Here is a 19,682-nt window from a genome sequence, read left to right on the forward strand (position 1 = left end):
TAAACGCGCTACAGAAACTCCAAGCACGTAGAAGAAAAAAATTCCAAAAGACGGCATGAAGTATTCCTTTAATTGTTATTGAAAGAGCGCGAGATTGTACTACCAAAGCTCTTACCTGGGCTAGTTGGTTGCTAGATTCAGATATAGTTGCTATCACACGAGGAATTGCCAACCTATTTTCTCTATGCACCTTCCACGTGCGCTAGCCTGCGCTAGTCCGAAGCGAGATTGTGATAAACTTATCAATAATATTGTATGTGTGATTCTCTCCGCTATCTGAATTGCTGAATTAGCGCTTGTAGGTATGCTGTTCACAAATTCTTTTCCTTTGGTGATGACAGTATTTCATGTGTATTGTTTTAGTTTTTTACTATGGGTGTACTTTTGATGTAACCAACCCCCTCCTTAGTCCTAAATAGGACTGATGGTAATTTTGAAATAAGTAAATGATACTGCTTAAATGTTTCGTAATCACAAATCAAAATTTAAGGTTTAAGAGCTATAGATTACTGGAATTTTAAATATGGCTTCTTATCAGCAATTAGTTCTTTGGGCATGTTATTTGCTCAATCACACAGGCTGTCCCCGGCAACTGCACAAGAACTTGCCTTAGCAAGGGCAGGAGAAGAAAAAACCTACATATTCTTGTGAACAGTTCAATACCGTACTCCGTATCTCTATGGAGACGAAGAGCAAAACATCTGTTTATTGTGCATGTATTTGTGTGTTAATAACCGCAGATACCTATTGCTATACGCGCTGTTTATTGTAGCCTAAAAAATGTCTTTTTTTTTTCCGGGGAGGGAGGGAGGCTAAGGCAGAGAAAGGCTATCTTTGAAATGACGTCTACCTGACAATCAGGCTTTTATGAGGCTTCAAATGGCCAGTCACTCAGGTAACACAAACACAAAATCGAGAAGATACAAGAGTGCCTTCTGCTAGATCCGACGGAGTGTGCTCATCAAGGGCAAGGGGTTATATAGTTCTATATAACCTCTTTGGTGCTCACTAATTGCTGAAAATTCCCACTTTTATATATATATATATATATATATATATATATACATATATATATATAGAGAGAGAGAAACAAGTTGATTTGAACCAATGTTGTGAATTAGGGCAGGTGGGTCCTGTGTGGCCCCCAGGTGGGGCGACATCCTGGGCCCACGAAATAAGTGGAAGTTGTAAACGAGGCTGGTGTCATGCATTGCAGTGGTCCATAAGACCTGTAACATAGAAGAGCGCGCTGCGGGGTTTTGCGCTTTTTCGTTTTAACTTTTTTGTTTGGGTCGTTGAACAGGCGTGAGCGCCCAAAGTAACTTGGGCAAACCAATGCCGCTGATTAAAACCGGTCTACAAATGAGATTAACCTCATTCGGCGTTAGCAAATGTACATTTCGTGGTTTATGAACAAACCACTTGTACGATTTTAATGCCGAGATTCCTTCATTTCCGAAAAACGACTACCCAGCTAGCTCTAGCCTGGCCTAGGTCCACAACTTCAAGCCCTAGCCAGGCCCGGGCCTGGCAAAACAGCCATTTTGAGGCTCTGCCCGAGCCCATGTAGTGCTCTAATACAAACCACTTTATTAAACCTGCCTGTAAGTTCATTTTTGAAGTGTGCGTACGTCCGTGAGTTTTTTTCGTGCTTGAAGGCCCCTCTTTGTGGTACTATGCACAGTAAGCCAATGGAAGACTAAAGCGCGCGCTCAAAGACCCGCCCACGCTAATCGGGCACGTTATATTCCTACAATTCTGAAAAGAATAAAGCAGTGTGCGGTGTGAAGAATTTAGCGCGACACCCTGAAGAGAAAAAACAAAAACAAAAAGAAGACGTACACCGCACAGTCGCCTCAGTTTGTCTACGCTTCCATTCCTCTCCAAGTTGCCGCGCTTTCTGTTCACAGCAAAATGGAACACCAACTTGCCTGACAGCATGTTTAGTGCAATCTACCCCCTGATTTCGCAATGCCTGCATCACCGCCGAGGTTTCTACTGAGTCAATTGCTTTTTCGTAATCAATGAATGCTATGTATAAGGGCTGGTTATATTCCGAGAATTTTTCTATCACCTGATTGATGGTGTGGATATATGATCGGTCTAGAGTACCGTTTCCGAAAACCTGCTTGATCCTTTGCTTGATTGCAGTCTAAGGTTGTCCTGATTCTATTAGCGATTACCTTAGTAAATACCTTATACGTAACAGACAGTAAGCTGATTGGTCGGTAATTTTTAAGCTCCTTAGCGTCCCCTTTCTTATGAATGATGATAATGCTTGCATTCTTCCACGGTTCCGGTACCGTCGATGACACCAGGAATTACGTATACAGGGTGGCCAGTTTTTCTAGCACGATATCCCCTCCTTCCTTCAACAAAACTGTAGTTATCTGATCCTCTCCAGCTGATTTCCCCCTTTTCATAGTTTCTAATGCTTTGTTTTTCCCTACCGCCATTCTCATTACGGTCCTGACTACTTTGGCTACAGTAGGGATCTGTATAGTACTCCTCGGCTACTTTGACTATCTTGTCCATATTCGTGATGAGGTTGCCCGCCTTGTCCTTTATCGCAATCAGTGCCTTAGTGCAATCAGTGGTGCAATCGCAGTCGATACGAGCTGTGCAAAGATATATGATTTGATTGCGTAGCGTAACGTTTGCATTTATGTATTCACAATTCACTAATTAGCATAATAAATACAGAAGTGCAGTTATATTAGTCATACGCTATCTAACGATGCAGGATTTGATGCTGCAGCATGAAGGTATATATTTTAATCACGGATAAGTAATTAATGACAACTAAATAAGTCCTACGCATAGTCCAGCGATACACTTTACAAAGCCATAACAATGTAGTACTTAAATGATGTAGCGTTCAATGTAGTCCCAATTTAATAATTAAAGGGTAATAACAGAGAACTACAATTAGTCGAGTGCAATCACATCAGCATAAGCTACACAGCCACTGCAGACACATTCCGTACACACATTCCGTACATGGTGGGTAATAAACAAGTAAAGCTGCGCATTAAAATTACGCATTGATCAATACGCATGTACGCTCATTTCATTTCCGATTACTTAACCAACAATAACCAACAACAGGGAATAGTCCTTATTGATTCTGGCAAATTGCACGACCGGCAGTTCTTCGTGCCGCTGTTGTGATACTTCGCTTTTCCAATTGCCAAATGTGGCTGGGAAAATATTGCAAAGCCTGATCTCGAAGCTTTTTGACGCATAGATAACTTGTCTTAATTAAAGCATGCGCACATAACTAATTTATCAAAAGTAGGCGTGGGCGTTTGATTGTTCGCACTAATCGCACAAAATATACCAGAAAAGTGTAGTCTTCCCGGTTAGCGAAAACCAAACATCCCGCGCGCGGCCTGCTGCACCTTAAGTATAGCTGCTTGCAAGGTTTTGCATAAATTCGCAACCGTTCTGTGACTATGAAAGTTGCAGCTATTGAAAAGAAAAACACACACACACACACACACACACACGAAAAAAAATAACAATCGCATAATTGCTTCAGACAAATGATTACATCTGAAATGCTGCCCTTCGCGCATCGCACCCCAGCATTCGCTGCCGCTCCAAGGCGGCAGTCAGGAGCCGGTATCGACCGCCACGCCACCAACCCGGGAAAGGCGCCGGGCACCTCCCGCGATGTACAGCTAGAAGCAAACTGAAAGGGAACACGGGAGCATGCGGCTTCCGCACTTTGCAAACCGCTGCCACCAACACAAGACGAGAATGGGTGGCACGAAGGGTACGCTCGGAAAGAGCAGCCGACCGAGATTACTTCGGATGCGTCTTTACAACTATTTTTTATCAGGTGTCGGTGACAGAACATTTGAAAGCGTGGAGGCCACGCGCTCCCGTGTTCCTTTTCATATTGATTCTAGCTGTACAGCAGAGGCGGGGAGTTTTCAAGGGGAGTTTTCAAGTTCTAGTAACGTTGGCTGCTGCTGATGATGATGATGATGATAACTTTGCATCGATGCGTGGCCAGGCCGGACGCACTGAAGATCTGAAAGCAGCTGATAAGCGCTCGCTTGTTTACACTAAGAGAGGGTGGCCTTGTACACTGTGCAGGCCTATAGCATCTCCGACTCGCGCCGCAGAATAAGTGGCGTGTCCCTTTACAAAGTAACAGAGTGACCCACTTTCGGCAAGCGCTGAAGTTGAATAATAAGATGGAGATAAATCAGGCTCACTCTCCCTAACGTGAAGTGAGCTAGGCGCTTACCTTGTGATATTTTCCACTTTGTCTTTGGAAAATATTTCAGAAGCGTTGAACGAGAAATCGACATTGAAAACAAGAAATACCTGGACTATAATCGTTCCCTACGCGTTTGGATGGCCATGTGCAGTTGCGGACGTAGGTAAACGGAGCACGCTTTTCTGTTCAAATTAAAATCGCACCTTCTGCACCGGAGATACGAACACAATATTATTCCGAGTGAAAGAGCACTGGCGACTGCTACCGGTTCGCATATACCATTATTTCCAAATTTCAATTATGTAAAGCGCGGAAAATTTAGAAGGAAATAGCGTGCTCCGTTTACTTTTGTGCGCACCGGTACGTACTGTACAATACGTTCAACTACTTCCTGAGGTCACACACGAGTGCCTATACCCCAGCTTCAAGAGCCTACTTTTTACCTGCTTTTCACAGTCAATATATATATATATATATATATATATATATATATATATATATATATATATATATATATATATATATATATATATATATATATATATATATATATATATATATATATATATATATTTGACGTATGTCAGTGAAACCAGTTCCATACAACTACCAGCCTGCTTGCGTACTACAGGCAATTTTTGTTTTGCAATTACTTAATTGGCTGATTATGTTAATTTTTCTAATTTATTTAATATTCACCTTAAACCAAAAATGTGAATTAGAAAGTTGTAGAACACCTTCAGAAACCCCCATTCCATTAATTGCGATAAAGAAAGTCTAACGTGTATCTTTTTTTCCAAGCTCAAAAGAAAGCCCGCGAAATACAAATAATACCACGTGACTAGCGCATTTGAGCGCCGCGGTTGTTTGCCGTCCAGTGCGACCGAGCATCTGACTCCGTCCCGGGATGAGCAGATACGCCAGTTGTTTGGGTCACACGGGGATGTATTTCAGGGACGGCCGGGAGCGGCGCGCATCGGAGAACACAGGATAGTACTAAGAGAGGGGTTCATCCCGAAAAAGCGGTATACCTATCGCGTGCCTCAACTCCTCAAAAATGAGGTAGCGAGACAGGTGGACGAGCTGCTAGATTTAGGGCTCGTATATCCGGCTTCGAGCGCGTTCGCACATCCGGTGATGTGCGTAATTAAGAAGGACGGCTCACTCAGGCTTTGTGTGGATTACAGGGCCTTGAACGCCGGTAATGTGGACGACGCCTTGCCTATGGCCCGCCAGCAGGAACTAATATTTCGGGTGGGTGGCGCGAAATTCATTACCCTAATAGACCTAAAACGAGGGTACTGGCAAATTCCTCTGGAAGAAGAAAGCCAGGAGAAAACGGCCTTTGTTACCCACGTCGGCCGGTCTGCGTGGCGGGTCATGTCCTTCGGACTGAAAAACGCGGCCGCGACATTTCAAAGAGCCATTAACGAGCTGCTACGGGCACACCAAGAGTACGCTTGCGCGTACTTGGACGATATAGCAGTATTCTCCAGAACTTGGGAGGAACACCTTGATCACCTCAGGGCGGTGCTCAGTGCTGTACGCGAGGCGGAATTTAAAGCCAACCTACAGAAATGCCAGGTCGCGGCACCGCACATCCGGTACCTGGGACACGTCGTGGGATCGGGGCAGCATGGACCTGACCCTGAGAAAGTTGACGCCATCAATGAGTTGGCGACGCCTGGCACAAAACGCGAGCTCAGGAGTGCTCTCGGTCTCTGCGGTTACTATAGAGACTATGTTGAAAACTATGCGGAAATCGCTAGACCCCTCACAGCGCTGACGGGAAAGAAAGTGCCAAATTGCATTCCGTGGAATCAAGAGGCGGAAGAGGCTTTTAAGAAACTAAAGGCAGCACTTTGCAGAACGGCGATGCTCTCAACTCCGGATCCTTACAAGCCATACTGGCTATTTACGGACTCATCCGCTTTTGCGGCAGGCGCCTGCTTGGCCCAGATGGATGGATCAGGCAGAGAGCTTCCCATATCGTTCGCGAGCCACCGGTTCAACGAAACGCCGATGAGATGGGCCACAATTGAGCGAGGGGTCTTCGCAGTGATGTGAGCTCTACGCAGATTTGACACTTGATATATGGGGCGCGGGTGCATGTCGTATCCGACCATAATCCTTTGGCCTACATCACGGCCAGCCAGCCAGCCGGGGCAAAACTGGCGCGTTGGGCTTTAGCGCTGCAGCGAAACAATGTGACCGTAACCCACCGAAGGGGCACCGCTCACGCAAATGCTGACGCACTGTCACGCTTGTCTCGCGCACAGGGAGGTAGCGATCCGATTTAGCGCCCAACACCGCTTTTGCCACCAGTGGGTTTCGGGGACAATGCGGTCGGGCCACTCAGGGGACTCTTTGTGTGAAGTGTATTTGCATGGCGTCTTGTTCTACGCCTCCCGTGAGGTGATTGTATTTAGGGTTCTGTAACTCGGCGTCATATTGTTCTTGCGGATACGTTTTCTTTTTTTTTTTTTTGTGCGTTGTAGTGAAGTTGTGACGACCTTTTTGTTATTTATCGTGTGCAGCAACCAGTGAGGTTGTTGCAACGATTTAGGAGGGGCGTGTAAGGTCGTCAACAGTGGATGTTTTCTCGAGTTTTCTTTTTGTGTGTGTTTGTGCGCCTCGCGGGCGGAGCGGCGCCCGTACCCAGGGAGGGGGGGGGGGGGGACCTTTTTCTTGTTTTTGGGTTACAGTGTGAAGTGTCCTTGCTTGTGCGCGTTATCTGTTGTGTGTCTTTCTTGAGGGGCGAGGGGTCTCGCGTATTGAAAGGCACTCTGCCGTTCTGTGTTTGGCCTGGTGGTTAGAGCGCGAGGCTCCGAACGCCGTCGGCGGACCCCGTCGAGCGTCCGTTTTTTTTTTTTTTTTTTTTTTTTTTTTGTATGTGTAAAGTGCGGTCGTAAATCTCGTGCGCGTCCTCGACAGTGGAATGCCAGTGGTGGAAAGGCCGGGCTTCGGCGAACTGGACCTCGGCTACGATTTTCCACGAATCTGTGTAAACGAGGGGGGGGGGGGGGGGGCACCAAGGACGTTTCACGGAAACGGAAAGCGCGCGAAAACGACGAGGTGCGAGGGGTGGCCCGGAGAGTTGCGGCCCGAGCGAAGGAGAAGACGGACGTTCTCCCGTACGCTCGCTTGGGACGACGAACTGTCCTAAGCTGGAGGGCGACCCAACTCTGTGTTTTATTTGTTATTTCTCTCAACTGTGCTGTGTTTGTTCATCCATCCGACCTATTAGTTTAATTAAATCAGTTTGTCAATTTCATTCGGCCCATTGAAATTCTTTCGGCGAAGCAAGGAGACGGCATAACCAACGAGAAGAAGAAAAAACTTCAAGAAACATCGAAAAGAAGTTTACTGCTCCCATTCTAAGTCTCTGAATACTTCCTCTAAGTAAGCTGTGAATAGTACTGGGGAGATCGTGTCTCCTTTCCTAACACTTTTCTTTGTAGAAATTTTGTTACTTTCTTTATGCAGAACTATGGTTACTGTGCAGCCACTATGTATATCTTCCAGCAGTTTCACGTACGGCTCGTCTGCCCCCTGATTTCGCAATGCCTGCATCACCGCCGATGTTTCTACTAAGTCAAATGCTTTTTCATAATCAATGAATGATATGTTTAAGGGCTGGTTATATTCCGAGCATTTTTCTGTCACCTGGTTGATGGTATGAATATGATCGATAGTAGAGTACTGTTTCCGAAAACCTGCTTGATCCTTTGCTTGATTGCAGTCTAAGGTTGTCCTGATTCTATTAGCTATTACCTTAGTAAATACCTTATACTGTAATTTTAGTCAGTAATCTTTAAGGTCCTTAGCGTCCCCTTTCTTATGGATGAGGATAATGTTTACATTCTTCCATGGTTCTGGTACCGTCGATGACACCAGACACTGCGTATACAGGGTGGCCAGTTTTTCTAGCACGATATCCCCCCCGTCCTTCAGCAAATCTGTAGTTATCTGATCCTCTCCAGCTGATTTCCCCCTTTTCATAGTTTCTAGTGCTTTCTTGACCTCGTCCTTTGTCACTGGTGGAACGTCTGTTTTTCCCTACCGCCAATCTCATTACGGTCCTGGCTACTTTGGCTACTGTAGAGATCTGTATAGAACTCCTCGGTATACTTTGACTATCTTGTCCATATTCGTGATGACGGTGCCCGCCTTGTCCCTCAGCGCATACATCTGGTTTTTGCCTATGCCCAATTTTTGTTTTACCGCTTTAAGGCTTCCCCCGTTTTTTACAGCATGCTCAATTTTATCCATGTTATACTTCCTTATATCGACCACCTTGCACTTATTGATTAGCTTTGATATCTCGGCCAATTCTATCTGGTCTGTTGGATTGGAAGCTTTCATACTCTGGCGTTTCGTAATGAAATCTTTCGTCTCCTTAGTCAGCTTACCGGTATCCTCTCTAACTATCCTACCATCTACGTCTACAGCTCACACAGTAATATCTCTGAAGTTATTGTTCATTGCTTCTAGGATAATGTCGCCATTCTCGGTTAGAGCTGAATATCTATTCTTTAGCGATTATCCTGAACTCTTCTGCCCACCCCCTTACCGCTCTTTCGTTGATGGGTTTCTTTCTTCAGATTAGGCTAATTCGGGACCTCACCATCCTGTGGTCACTGCATCGTACTTTCCCGATTACCTCCACATCTTGCATAATGGCGGAGGTATACTTCAATTTTAGTCTCCCCGTTAGGACTTTTCCATGTCAATTTCCGGTTCTTCCGTTTGCTGAAGAAAGTATTCATGATTCCTTACTTAGTCAGTCAGTCAGTCAGTCAGTCAGTTCAGTCGTTCAGTCGTGTCCAACTCTTCGTGACCCTATGGACCATATCACGCCACGCTTTCTGGTCTCTCACAATCTTGCTAACATCATATAACTTCATCTGCAGCGCCTCGAGGATGCCATCTAACCATTGCGTTCGCTGTCTACCCCTTCTCCGGTGACCCTCAACCTTTCCCAAGATCAATTCATTCTCCAGCGACTCCTCTCTTCTCATCAGATGACCAAAGTAGCTGAGCTTTAACTTTAGAATTCGACCCTCCAATGAGCAGTCAGGGTTTATGGTCGACAATATCGACTGATTTGATCTTCTGGCAGTCCAAATAACTCTCAAGAGTCTCCGCCAGCACGACAATTCAAACGCGTCAATTGTCAATTATTCGGCGGTCAGCCTTCTTCTCAGTCCAACTCCCGCATCCATACATCACAACTGGAAAGACCATAGCACGAGTTATACAGATCTTGGTTGACAGACTAATGTCTCTGCTCTTTACTAGGCGGTCAAGGCTCTGCAAACTCAACTAGTAACTACCCCCCCCCCCCCTCCTGTTATTCCTAGAACCAATGCCATAGTCACCTACTGCCTGGTCTCCTGCCTGCTTTTTCCCTACCTTGGCATTGAAGTCGCCCATTACTACAGTATACTGCGTCTTTACTTTTCGCATTGCGGATTCTACATCATCGTAGAAGCATTCAACTGCCTGGTCATCATAACTACATGTAGGTGCATAGGCCTGTACAACCTTCAGTTTATACCGCTTATTAAGCCTAATTACGATGACTGCTACCCTCTCATTAATACTATAGAATTCATCTATATTTCCCGCTATATACGTATTGACAAGGAAACCTACTCCTAGTTGTCGCCTCTCTGGTAAGCCTCGATAACGCAGTACATGCCCATCCTTCAGTACAGTATATGCCTTATTCGGCCTCCTAACCTCACTAAGCCCTATGACATCCCATTTCATACCTTCTAGTTCCTCTAACAGCACTGCTAAACTACATTCACTAGCTAGGGTTCTAACGTTAATCGTTGCCAGGGTCAGTTTCCAATGGCGGCCTGTCCAGCGGAGCCAGAAGTTCTTAGCACCCCTGCTGCGTCACAGGTCTGACCGCCGCCGTGGTCAGTTGTTACGCAGCCGCTGGTGACTGAGGGCCGGGGTTTTATGGAAGTAATCATGAGAGGTTGCGGCCAATTACTGCACCAGGGTGGCCATTTCCTGTTCTGGTGAGGGAGTGCGTTATCTACAGACGGGCGTTATCTACAGATGGATGGGTATCTAAAGACGGGCTTTGTTCACTAGAAGGAGGCGGGACATGTAACGCCTTACGTCCTGGTTAAGCTTGTTCCTGGTGGGTGTCCTGCTGTTACGATATAATTATGGTTATATCTGTTATTAGTTTCAGCGGTTGTTTTGCAGGTTGCGCGCGGAGTATATTCCAGTTAGTCGCACGGATGTCTCCTATCGGCTACATCTCTCTCTATTATCATGTCATCATGGCCTAACTATTTATTAAGAGATTTCCATAAGGCATGGTAAAAGTTTTTTCCAATTGCTAAGTCTAGACAGGTGCTCCTTGTAACCCTGTTTCTGGTGGAAATCGTAGGGTGAAAGATGAGAGTTAGGTCGTCATTAATAATGCAGTCAACCAGTACCCTGTCAACTACGTTATGATAGTAATATACCCATTATGCATGGGGTGCGTCAAAATTGCCAACTACACTGAGCTTTTTTTGCCCCTACCTTCTTTTAGTCCTGCATGTTTGAGTGAACGAAGGTTACAGGTTTTTTTTTTTTTTTTCGTTTCGGATGGCAATATACATTAAGAACAAATATTCTTCTATTTTTAGGCTTGCGGTAGGGCATGATCTCAGGAAAAATGTGTTTTCGTTCCGCCGTAGATATAATCTGTCCAGTGATAACCCTATTCTCCTTATGAGGGTGAACGCATCCCTTGTGTCATGCGAAGTGCGTTTTACGTAACCTCGAATTGTAGCTGAAATATTAGTTTCTTGAAGGGCTACGATATCGAAGGGGGGGTGGGTAATGTTGAAATGTATTGTTTAAGGTTGGTTTGCTTGTGTTTATAGTCACGCCAATTAAATTTTCAAATGCGGAATATTTTCGATTCCTGTGCTTCACGGATCACCATCCTTATTACTTATGTCAATGCGCTTACCCTTGGGTATGCTACTGGAAGTACGATGAGTATATATGTTTTTGCTGACACTCCCCGCGGACTTACGTGATAGGACGATTCTCATAGTTCTCGAAACGGGCATTAATCAAGGCAAATGAAGCTTGTATATTCTGTTATATTGCGAAAATTATGCCAATGGACACCAACTCCAGGGCTTGTGAGAGCGCTGTCGTAAAGACTCACTGGGAGGTTGTGGGTTGTATTATGTTAGATTCCATGTCGTTAGCGGAATGTCATGCGCCTATTTTGCGTTTATTATCCATGGTAGGGTCCACTGAGTTTGGTGGGTGATTGGGTTGTTTTGCTGTTGACGATCAGCTGATATTGAAAAGCTGGAAAGAGGTGGATATCCGAGGAGCATGTTGATATCTACGGCTGAAAGCTGTTTAAAAGAGTATGCGACCCCGAACAAAAGAGCTTAAAGAGAGTGAAAAGAAGAGACAGGTTGCTGTCCTGCCCTACGTACATGGCATCTCACATTCTCTTAAGATCGCGAGCCAATTTGAAATTAGGGTCATGCTGTATGCACCTAACAAGTTAAAGTGTATGTGCAGGAAGGTGAACGTAACGAGTGAGACCAAGGAAGGATGCGGCGTGCTGCACAGGGAACGCTTTGCCAACTGCCGCAAAGGTGTTGTGTACAAGATTCCGCTGACATGTGGGAAAGCCTATGTGGGGTAGACAGGCCGATACCTCAATGAGAGGCTAAGGAACCACAGAAATTTGTGTGCCGCATTGTCTGCTGCGGGAAACCTGACGACCCAATTCTCTCGTTGTCGAACGGAATGCGTTCAACAGGACTCGAGGGATGATCATTGTGTAGCAAGGTTCACCGAAACTAAGGTGCTGGCTGGTGCAAACGACACTTTGAAAAGAAAGATTATCGAAGCATTTAAGATGATTTCGGATGGAGAAGGGAAATGCGTGAGTGTTCCGTCTGTGGCGCTCAACAGGAAGGAAATGATACTGTTTGATTCGGACAATATGACAAGAAGATAGACGCAATTTATTATTATTTTCGTTAAATTTTTTTATTCAAAAATTTTCTTCGCATTTTTTTCTGAATCTTCTGTTTTTCTTCTTCTTATTGTACCCTTACGTGTTTTGGTGATGCTTTCTTCTCCTTCGTATCAAAACAACAGCCAGTTGGTAGTGAGTGCATAATCGGTGTGAAAGTCTTTTCTTATTGTCTTGTGTGTGTGTTGTGTTTGTGTGTAACTATGCAACACCGGAAGTGTTCAGAGAGGTCAGTATCAATCACGCTAGCGATGGGTTTCGATCACGAGAACGAGCATATAGGTACTCCGCTTTCAAGTGAAATAAATATATATTTGAAACGTTTGCTGTAGGAAGCACTTGGCTGTGAGGTTCCTTGCATAAAGAGAAAGCGCATAGTGGGCTTTTTATAGCCTCACATAATGGTACTCCAAACGCTTTAAGCCATCTGTATGCCAGTTAATGTTACCGTATTATTCTTCAGTGCTTTGAGTTCGAGTATAGTTGTAGCCCGCACACGGCATTTTGGTTTCTGAATTGAGAAGACCAGCATGGCAAAAGCAAGGTAATTGAAAGGCGGTCAGGGGGCCAACAATTTACAATTAAGAGACTTACGTGTAGGCACTATGGTAGTCGTGGCAGTATATTGTTGGCTGTTGCTATTCAGTGAGGCCGCAAGTTTGCTCGAAAGAATACGCTTATTTCTTCTCGAAGACCTGTGAACTGATGCTGACATGCTGGCAACAGTCTGTCATGTAAGATAGCAGAAGATAGTGCGCGACGTTTTCACCTTTTTTCACCTGCATAGAACTGCTGCTGTGCGTCAGCGAACCTCTGTTCCTCCCTTCCAGAATGCGAGGAACCGGAAAGCCTGTACGTCCACTTCCGAACGGAACAAGGAGGGGAGATCCGCGACAAGTTTCCCGTAGGCACCAAGCTCACGTAACTATACATTTTCCCAATTCACCTATTTTCTTTTTCTTTATGATTGGAAGCCGTCGATGATTAACTTAAAATTGAGGAGCTACCAAAAATCTTATTTATTCCCCGTGAGCGAGCTGGCATTATTTTGCGAAAAACGAAATGCACTCTCATGTTTTCACAAAAATTAAGAATCAGGATCGGGCCCGCGAGTTGAGATCGGTTGAGACCTTTGAAATGTTTTGCAAATATTGCCTGGACAGTAGTTGTAATCAGATCTGTGGTAAATAAATATTGAAGCTATTTTACGCAGCTTGCATTAGAGCCGCAAAGTAAATTTTTGTTGGATGAAAGAGCGCGAAGGACGAGGGCGAAGATAGAAGACACACATAGCGCTGACTGAGAACTTTTTTTATTTTAAGAAACCTAAAAGAATATATACTTGGCTTGGTGTACGACGGAAGAAAACAAATGTGATGTGGATGCCTAAAACGAAAGCTAATTACCTTTTTTTGCGGCTTGCCAAAACCGCTAGCTCTTTGTCCGATAGAGCAGGAAAGGTGGGCTGACACAATGGTCCCCGAGTTCGTTTAGTTTCATTTATTTCCCTTGTGATAGGGCCTTTGTTTTTTCTGTAGGTACAACACTTTTCGAACAGCGGTTTGCATTATTCTTTATGTACCTTTATGCATACTCCCCGTTTGGGTTGTGTAGGTACCGTTGTGGGACTGGATATATTACGAGGGCAATAAAAACCTGGACTGCGACCTGCCGCCAGAAGGACGAGAATTCAGGGTACTGGGATATCGACCCATATGACTGCAGGCGTAAGTACAAGTGTTTATAAAATATCCCTCGATATTGATGTGCCATTGCGAATGCAGCGAAATGCATATAGAAAACGTCTCTCCGTCATCATTGCACCAGTTGTACCACAAATGTTCACAAAAACGGCAGCCAGAAATGTGCCCTTGTTAGGACGCAATTGTCCCCATGAACCCACCTTGTGCTGCACTGCGAACGAGACTTTTTTTTTAATTCTTTGTCTAAAATAAATGCTGCTCCTTCTGAATACTCATGCCATTACACACTGAAGACCCATGCGCTTTAAATTATCAGGAGCAAACTACGAGTATTCTTGTTTCATTTTGCATTTGCATAGTTTTAAATCGCGTTTAGTTTTTAAAATGCAATAGATCCATAGATCCGTAACTACTTCGGAGGCTTACCCCTCGATTCTGGAACTTTCAATGAATGAGCATGTATTCTATTTCCATTCGGTTTCATTTCGGCTGATAATATGGTTAGCCCCGGAACGGCTATAGCAAGTGTGAGAAAAAGACAGAAAGAACTTCCATTTAAATTGCCGCGAACATAGAGGTTTAGATGCTCTCTATTTTAGAATCACGACAGCCTTAAAGGAGCACAGTGACGTGCGTAAGGCCGTTAATTCCAGCCAACCTCTAGGTTTTTTACACCGTGCTGATGTCAGTAAAAAAGAATTACAAAGATCGGCACACGGAAACAAAAGTTAATCGGTTTCTAAAATTATAAATACAAGAAAAAAAAATTGCGCATCTGAGCTGGTGCAAGAGGGAGCCCCTTTCCCATTTCGCTCGCCCAGCGCTCGACTTGGGCGGGGCCTATGAGAAACGCAGCTTTCTGTTCACGTATAGCCTGTCCAACCCAACCTGCAGCCGCACGTTTTGGCAGCGTCGTTACCATGGTAACGACGCTGTGAAGCACGGAGGAGCGGCTTCGTCTGCTCAAAGCTAGTCTAGCCCACCAAACGCTGCTCCAAACCATCTTTGCCATCTAAGTGTAGTGCCCACATATCGCTCAATGCTGACAATAAATGTTTTCTAATTCAACTGCGGGGGTGTCGACGAGGTGGACCCGACGGTCAGCAAATCTGCGTCACCGTTTTGGTGTTCCTCCGGCGTCCGTCGCTGCTGCTGTCACGGATTACTCGAGCGCTACTTGTACGAAAGTTCGAGAATGAGTGCAAAAGGCAAAGACGGGGGAACGGCGTACACGAGCTTTGGCGAAGCCTAACCTGTACCTGTACAGGGTAGGGAAGCAGCGAGCGTGCTTCACGAGTGATTTCGACACAACTAGTGCCATCTGTGGAGCGTCGGCAGAAACGATCAACCACGAGATTTTCGCCTGTCCAGCGATATTGCCGACCTCCGAGATCCGAACGTTGTCAGCTGCCTTGGGATTTGGGGAGCCTGCCTGTGGGAGTGATCTTTATGATTATGACCGTAGAGCCGGGACAGCGAATTGGCGGACTTTTTTTTTCTCTGTTCTTTTTTTACTTTTGTCTCCGCCGCGCAAGCAGACGCTCTATCGCGTTTGATGACAACACGCATGGAGGAAGGAAACAACTTAGGAGAGGCCACCGTGGGAGAGGCCCTTGCCATTCCAAATGCGTTGGAGAAAGTGCGGAGGAAGTGACGTCAAAATTTAGGGTTAGCCAAGTCGGGCCATTAGCAACAGCATCGCTGTTGCTATGAAAACTCGGGCCACTAGCAACAGCGTTGCTAAGGGCCCAAGGCACATGAGCATCGCGGAGAAAGAAAATGCGGATGGTAAAGGAGGAGGAGAGACATTTTCGGTCGCGGTGCGGCCGCGTGGCCATGCTGGCTTCAAGAAAGTAACGTCAGGGCCTCTCCTAAGTTCTTTCCTTCCCCCATGACAACACCGCATTTGCCTTAGTTTACAGTCCCCATCTTTACAAGCACTCCAAGAACACATGCATAATTAAAACACCTTTTACTTGTTTTCTGCGTAGTAATTTGAAGAACATTCCAATGTAAAATCGGAAGTGCGTGCCCAACCAATCAGAGAAGCACCGCCGAAGCGAGAAGGAAACGTCATATTCGTTAACGAACTTCGCCGTCATGTGTCTCTCACACCGGTGCCAAAACGCTGAATATTAAGTGGATTAAAATATTAGGCGTTATGATTTCGCCGTTATGATTGGCTCTGGGGCATCGGGAATGCATCATGAGCAGCAAGGCGCTATGTTCGCTGGTAGTTTCTATTTTGAGCAGTGACAGTGACGAATGTCCCGTCTTGCTTTTTTTTTTTTTTGTTCTGTTGGCGCTGACTAGCCAAAAAATAGTTGGCTAGCTGAGAATTCGGCAGGAAGGTCAAATAATATCTGCGTCGCATCTAATAAAAAGTGTTTGGCATTTGTTTTGCTAATGATTATTCCGTTTTTTTTTTATACGTGGAAACCGAAATATTTCTTAAGAGCAAGTGTGTTAGCTTTAGTTATTTTTTAATGTAATGCAATGCCATTACTTTTGCGAATAGTAATTGCTAACGTAATTTAATTGCATAAGCCAATTTTTTATGAAAGCAATACGTAATATGAATTATTTTTCTAGCCAAAGTAATTTTTTCATGTACGACCACGAGGCAAGATATATGGGTGGAGACACTGCGTGCCGCACCGGTGTCAGATAAAGTCCCCTAGTTCGTTTAAGCCCTACGAGAGGACAGTTCGCTCAGCGCCCGTGTCATAGTGGGTGGCAATGCTTTTATATGGGGAATAAGCGCTTTTTGAGGGCCATTTTCTCGTAAACTGCGGCCGATGATGAGAAAAAAAAATATTTTTGCCGCGTTGTTTTTGGTTGGGTCTAAGAGCAGTTTGGGCAATCAGTGGAATTGTGCATGCTTAAATAAAGGCGTAGAAGGTGAAAATTTTTTCGCGCGTAATTTCAACCTGCTGCACGAATAAGCGGCGGCGGTCAGTTGACAACAAAGCCTTAGCCAGCGATCGTCTCGTTTGTTCTTTAACTTTGCCTCTTTGGCTCGCGCATCAATGTGCCCGCTCATCTGTTCGCCCTCCCCCGTGCCCTAGTCTTAGCACCAGTTCGCTCGTTCCTTTGTTCTTTCCCTAAATTAGAGGATCCTTACTGGGTTCTGCGACCTCCTACCGCATACCCCTCCCCCCCCCCCCCCTCACTTTCTCTATACCATTATTTCTCTTTTTTGCTCCTTTTTTTCTTTTCTCTCTTACTTCCTTTCTTTTATCCTCAGGGCACAGAGTACAGCAAACAGGGGGAAATAATTTCACAGCAGTGAAAAAAGAATATCAAGTATAACTTATACAATACAAAACAATGGAGGTAAAATTATGGTTACAAATTTTTTTTTACAGCTACATTAGAGGTTTCATGAACAGTAATGCGATGTGGTACACCAAAGCAGCATAATTAATCAGTTAATGAACGCAAACACATTACTCAGCTTTGTGAGGACCTTTTTAAACTGAATGGGATAATTCATGCTGGTTGAAATGCGGATAAGGAATTTCATTTTTACAGGTTCTTAAAAAATATGATTGTGGACATGTTACCGCATTGCAATGGCACAGCGAGACTTGTTACGACGATAAGAAATGAAGGCTGATGGTTGCTGCACACCATGCGCACTTCCTAGTTCGTTGAAACCTAGAGAGTTAGCCTTACCTAACCAGTTCTTTTATTTTCTGCCGTCGGCGTAAGGGCAAGAAGCTGTGCAGCGACGGGTTGTTATGTTGACGGAAGTGCCGGCGGCTGCTGCTCACTCGGTGAACTTGGCAGCGGGCAACTCGCTTAATGATTACCTACATATCAACCCTCAGAGGATCTGTAGAACAGGCTCAGTTGGTTAGTCTTCTGCGGATCATGCACTCGTTCGGTACGTTGAGCTTCGTGCAAATTTTGATGGCTACTGGGCTTGCTTGAGATAAAAAAAGCCTTAAATCACGGCAGCATTTATTCCGATTTTGGTACACGTAGCTCGCTCGTACTTTTGTTCGTATGCTAATCCCATTCGTCCAAGTCCCTTGCACATTAGTGATTTGTGGGGTATATATGCGGTAGGGAGCGCGGTCGTATTTCCTTTGTTAAATAAGTGGCCAGGCGCTTTATATATTCTGCCCTTCGCCTTATCAAACGCGGGATTCGCTTTCCATGCCCTATTACACTATATAATGTGAGAACACTGTGCTTCCCGAGCGCCTTCGATGGAATAACAATGACTCAATGGTTGAGTGGCATGCTGCTCACTGCACCGCATTTCAACATAAAGTGCAACTTCAACCTTTTCTTCGCTACGTTGTTAGTTACGCCAATAGTACTGACACGCCAATATATTATTCTAGACTTCGCTCCTCCCCTAATGCGACGGACAAGGCTCAGTAAAGTGCTACGATGACGCTTCTGGCAGTACGGAAAGACTGCTCAGGTCACGCGAACGGCTAGCGCGCCGGAGAAACGCGCCGTGTGATACCATGCAGCTGGTTGCTATCGCAACGGGGGCTTTCATGTATGCATTTTTTTTTTCTTCTGGCGAAGATGCACCGCTATTCGACGCTGACGCTGCGATCAGCGGTCCGGTTCGGATGAGCGTGGCTGGTATTTTATCTAGTCGCTTGCATCCAATGCCTCGTCCGTGCTGTGTCCCCACCTGTATATCTTGCAACGTGTGTACGACTTGAAAGGTTTGGTACTAAGCCGTGCACTGGGTCTCCGTAGCATATTTGGCATTTGTAAGTTGGGAGCGCTGAGAACTTGTTTCCTCTGCTTCGAGAGATTATGGCTGCTCAAATAAGCAGAATTAGCCACGTTTTCAGGTTCTCAAGTAAACCCCCCTGGTCTCAGGTTGTATATTTTTTGCTTATCCAGGTAATACATGCCGTAACTTTTTGTCGCGACCGGCGGCGCTATGCACTGTTGATGTACGCAAGGCTGAGCTTGAATTTCTCCCAGGAGCAGTGAAGGGATAAAAACAGAGGTAAAAAACATAGAGGCTGTCGTTATCTCAACCTGAACATATTCAGCTTGTAAATAACGGACGCTAAAAACGCGCTGTAGCGCGCACAGCCACTATGATATCTTGAGAATACTGCTATCTCACTGTCAATATCGGCGAACAGAGTTGGCCCAAATGCAAGTAGACCCCGTTCATTCATGTTGCGTTGCATTGCTGCAGCCGTGTCGTGCGGTCATCCGGGAGACATCCGGCACGGCCGCCTGTTGGACGCTGTGTTCGCGTTCCCGAAGAGCGTGCGTTACCAGTGCAACAAGGGATACCGTCTCGAAGGAGAGGATACACTGCACTGTCAGAGTGACGCTCAGTGGCACGCTCCCAAGCCCGAATGCCACAGTAAGTACAACATTCACCAGATGGATATAGCCTCTTCAGGCTGACCCCCTTTACTGGCCCTTACAACGCTGGAATCTTGGCGTGCATCGGCAATCCCAAACGCTGCTTTGCCCGGGCCAGGCATTCGACAATCCTTTGTAGTAGCTGTATGTTCTGAGTGATTAGAGCTCGTACAAGAGTTCGTTTCCCATGGTTTCTTACCACGTTATTCCGTACTACATACATTCAGGCTCTTGCAAAGTTTACAAAGATCAGCACCGTGAGCCACGACTTCAGGATGTCAAAATTCTGAGCAGAACTAAGGAGAGATTAGCCCGCGAATTATCGGAAGCGCTTTTTATCAAGGAAAGGGGCGACACGTGC

The 19,682-nt window shown here is 45.3% G+C and overlaps 1 protein-coding gene across 4 annotated transcripts in view; it reads left to right on the forward strand.

Annotated features, from left to right (window-relative positions):
* LOC146202230 (complement factor H-like) overlaps window positions 1-19,682 on the forward strand; it is a 277,186-nt gene that overhangs the window by 11,827 nt on the left and 245,677 nt on the right. For all 4 annotated transcript variants that reach the window (XM_084588027.1, XM_084588026.1, XM_084588028.1 and 1 more), the window contains exons 2-4: window positions 13,088-13,178; window positions 13,872-13,984; window positions 19,146-19,319. In XM_084588027.1, coding sequence (XP_084444153.1) covers window positions 13,088-13,178; window positions 13,872-13,984; window positions 19,146-19,319 — 378 coding nt within the window. The remainder of the gene's footprint in view (window positions 1-13,087; window positions 13,179-13,871; window positions 13,985-19,145; window positions 19,320-19,682) is intronic.

The sequence above is a fragment of the Amblyomma maculatum genome, chromosome 1 (genome assembly GCF_055883805.1).
Source record: "Amblyomma maculatum isolate TAMU_Amacu chromosome 1, ASM5588380v1, whole genome shotgun sequence".
Classification (NCBI taxonomy): Eukaryota; Metazoa; Arthropoda; class Arachnida; order Ixodida; family Ixodidae; genus Amblyomma; species Amblyomma maculatum.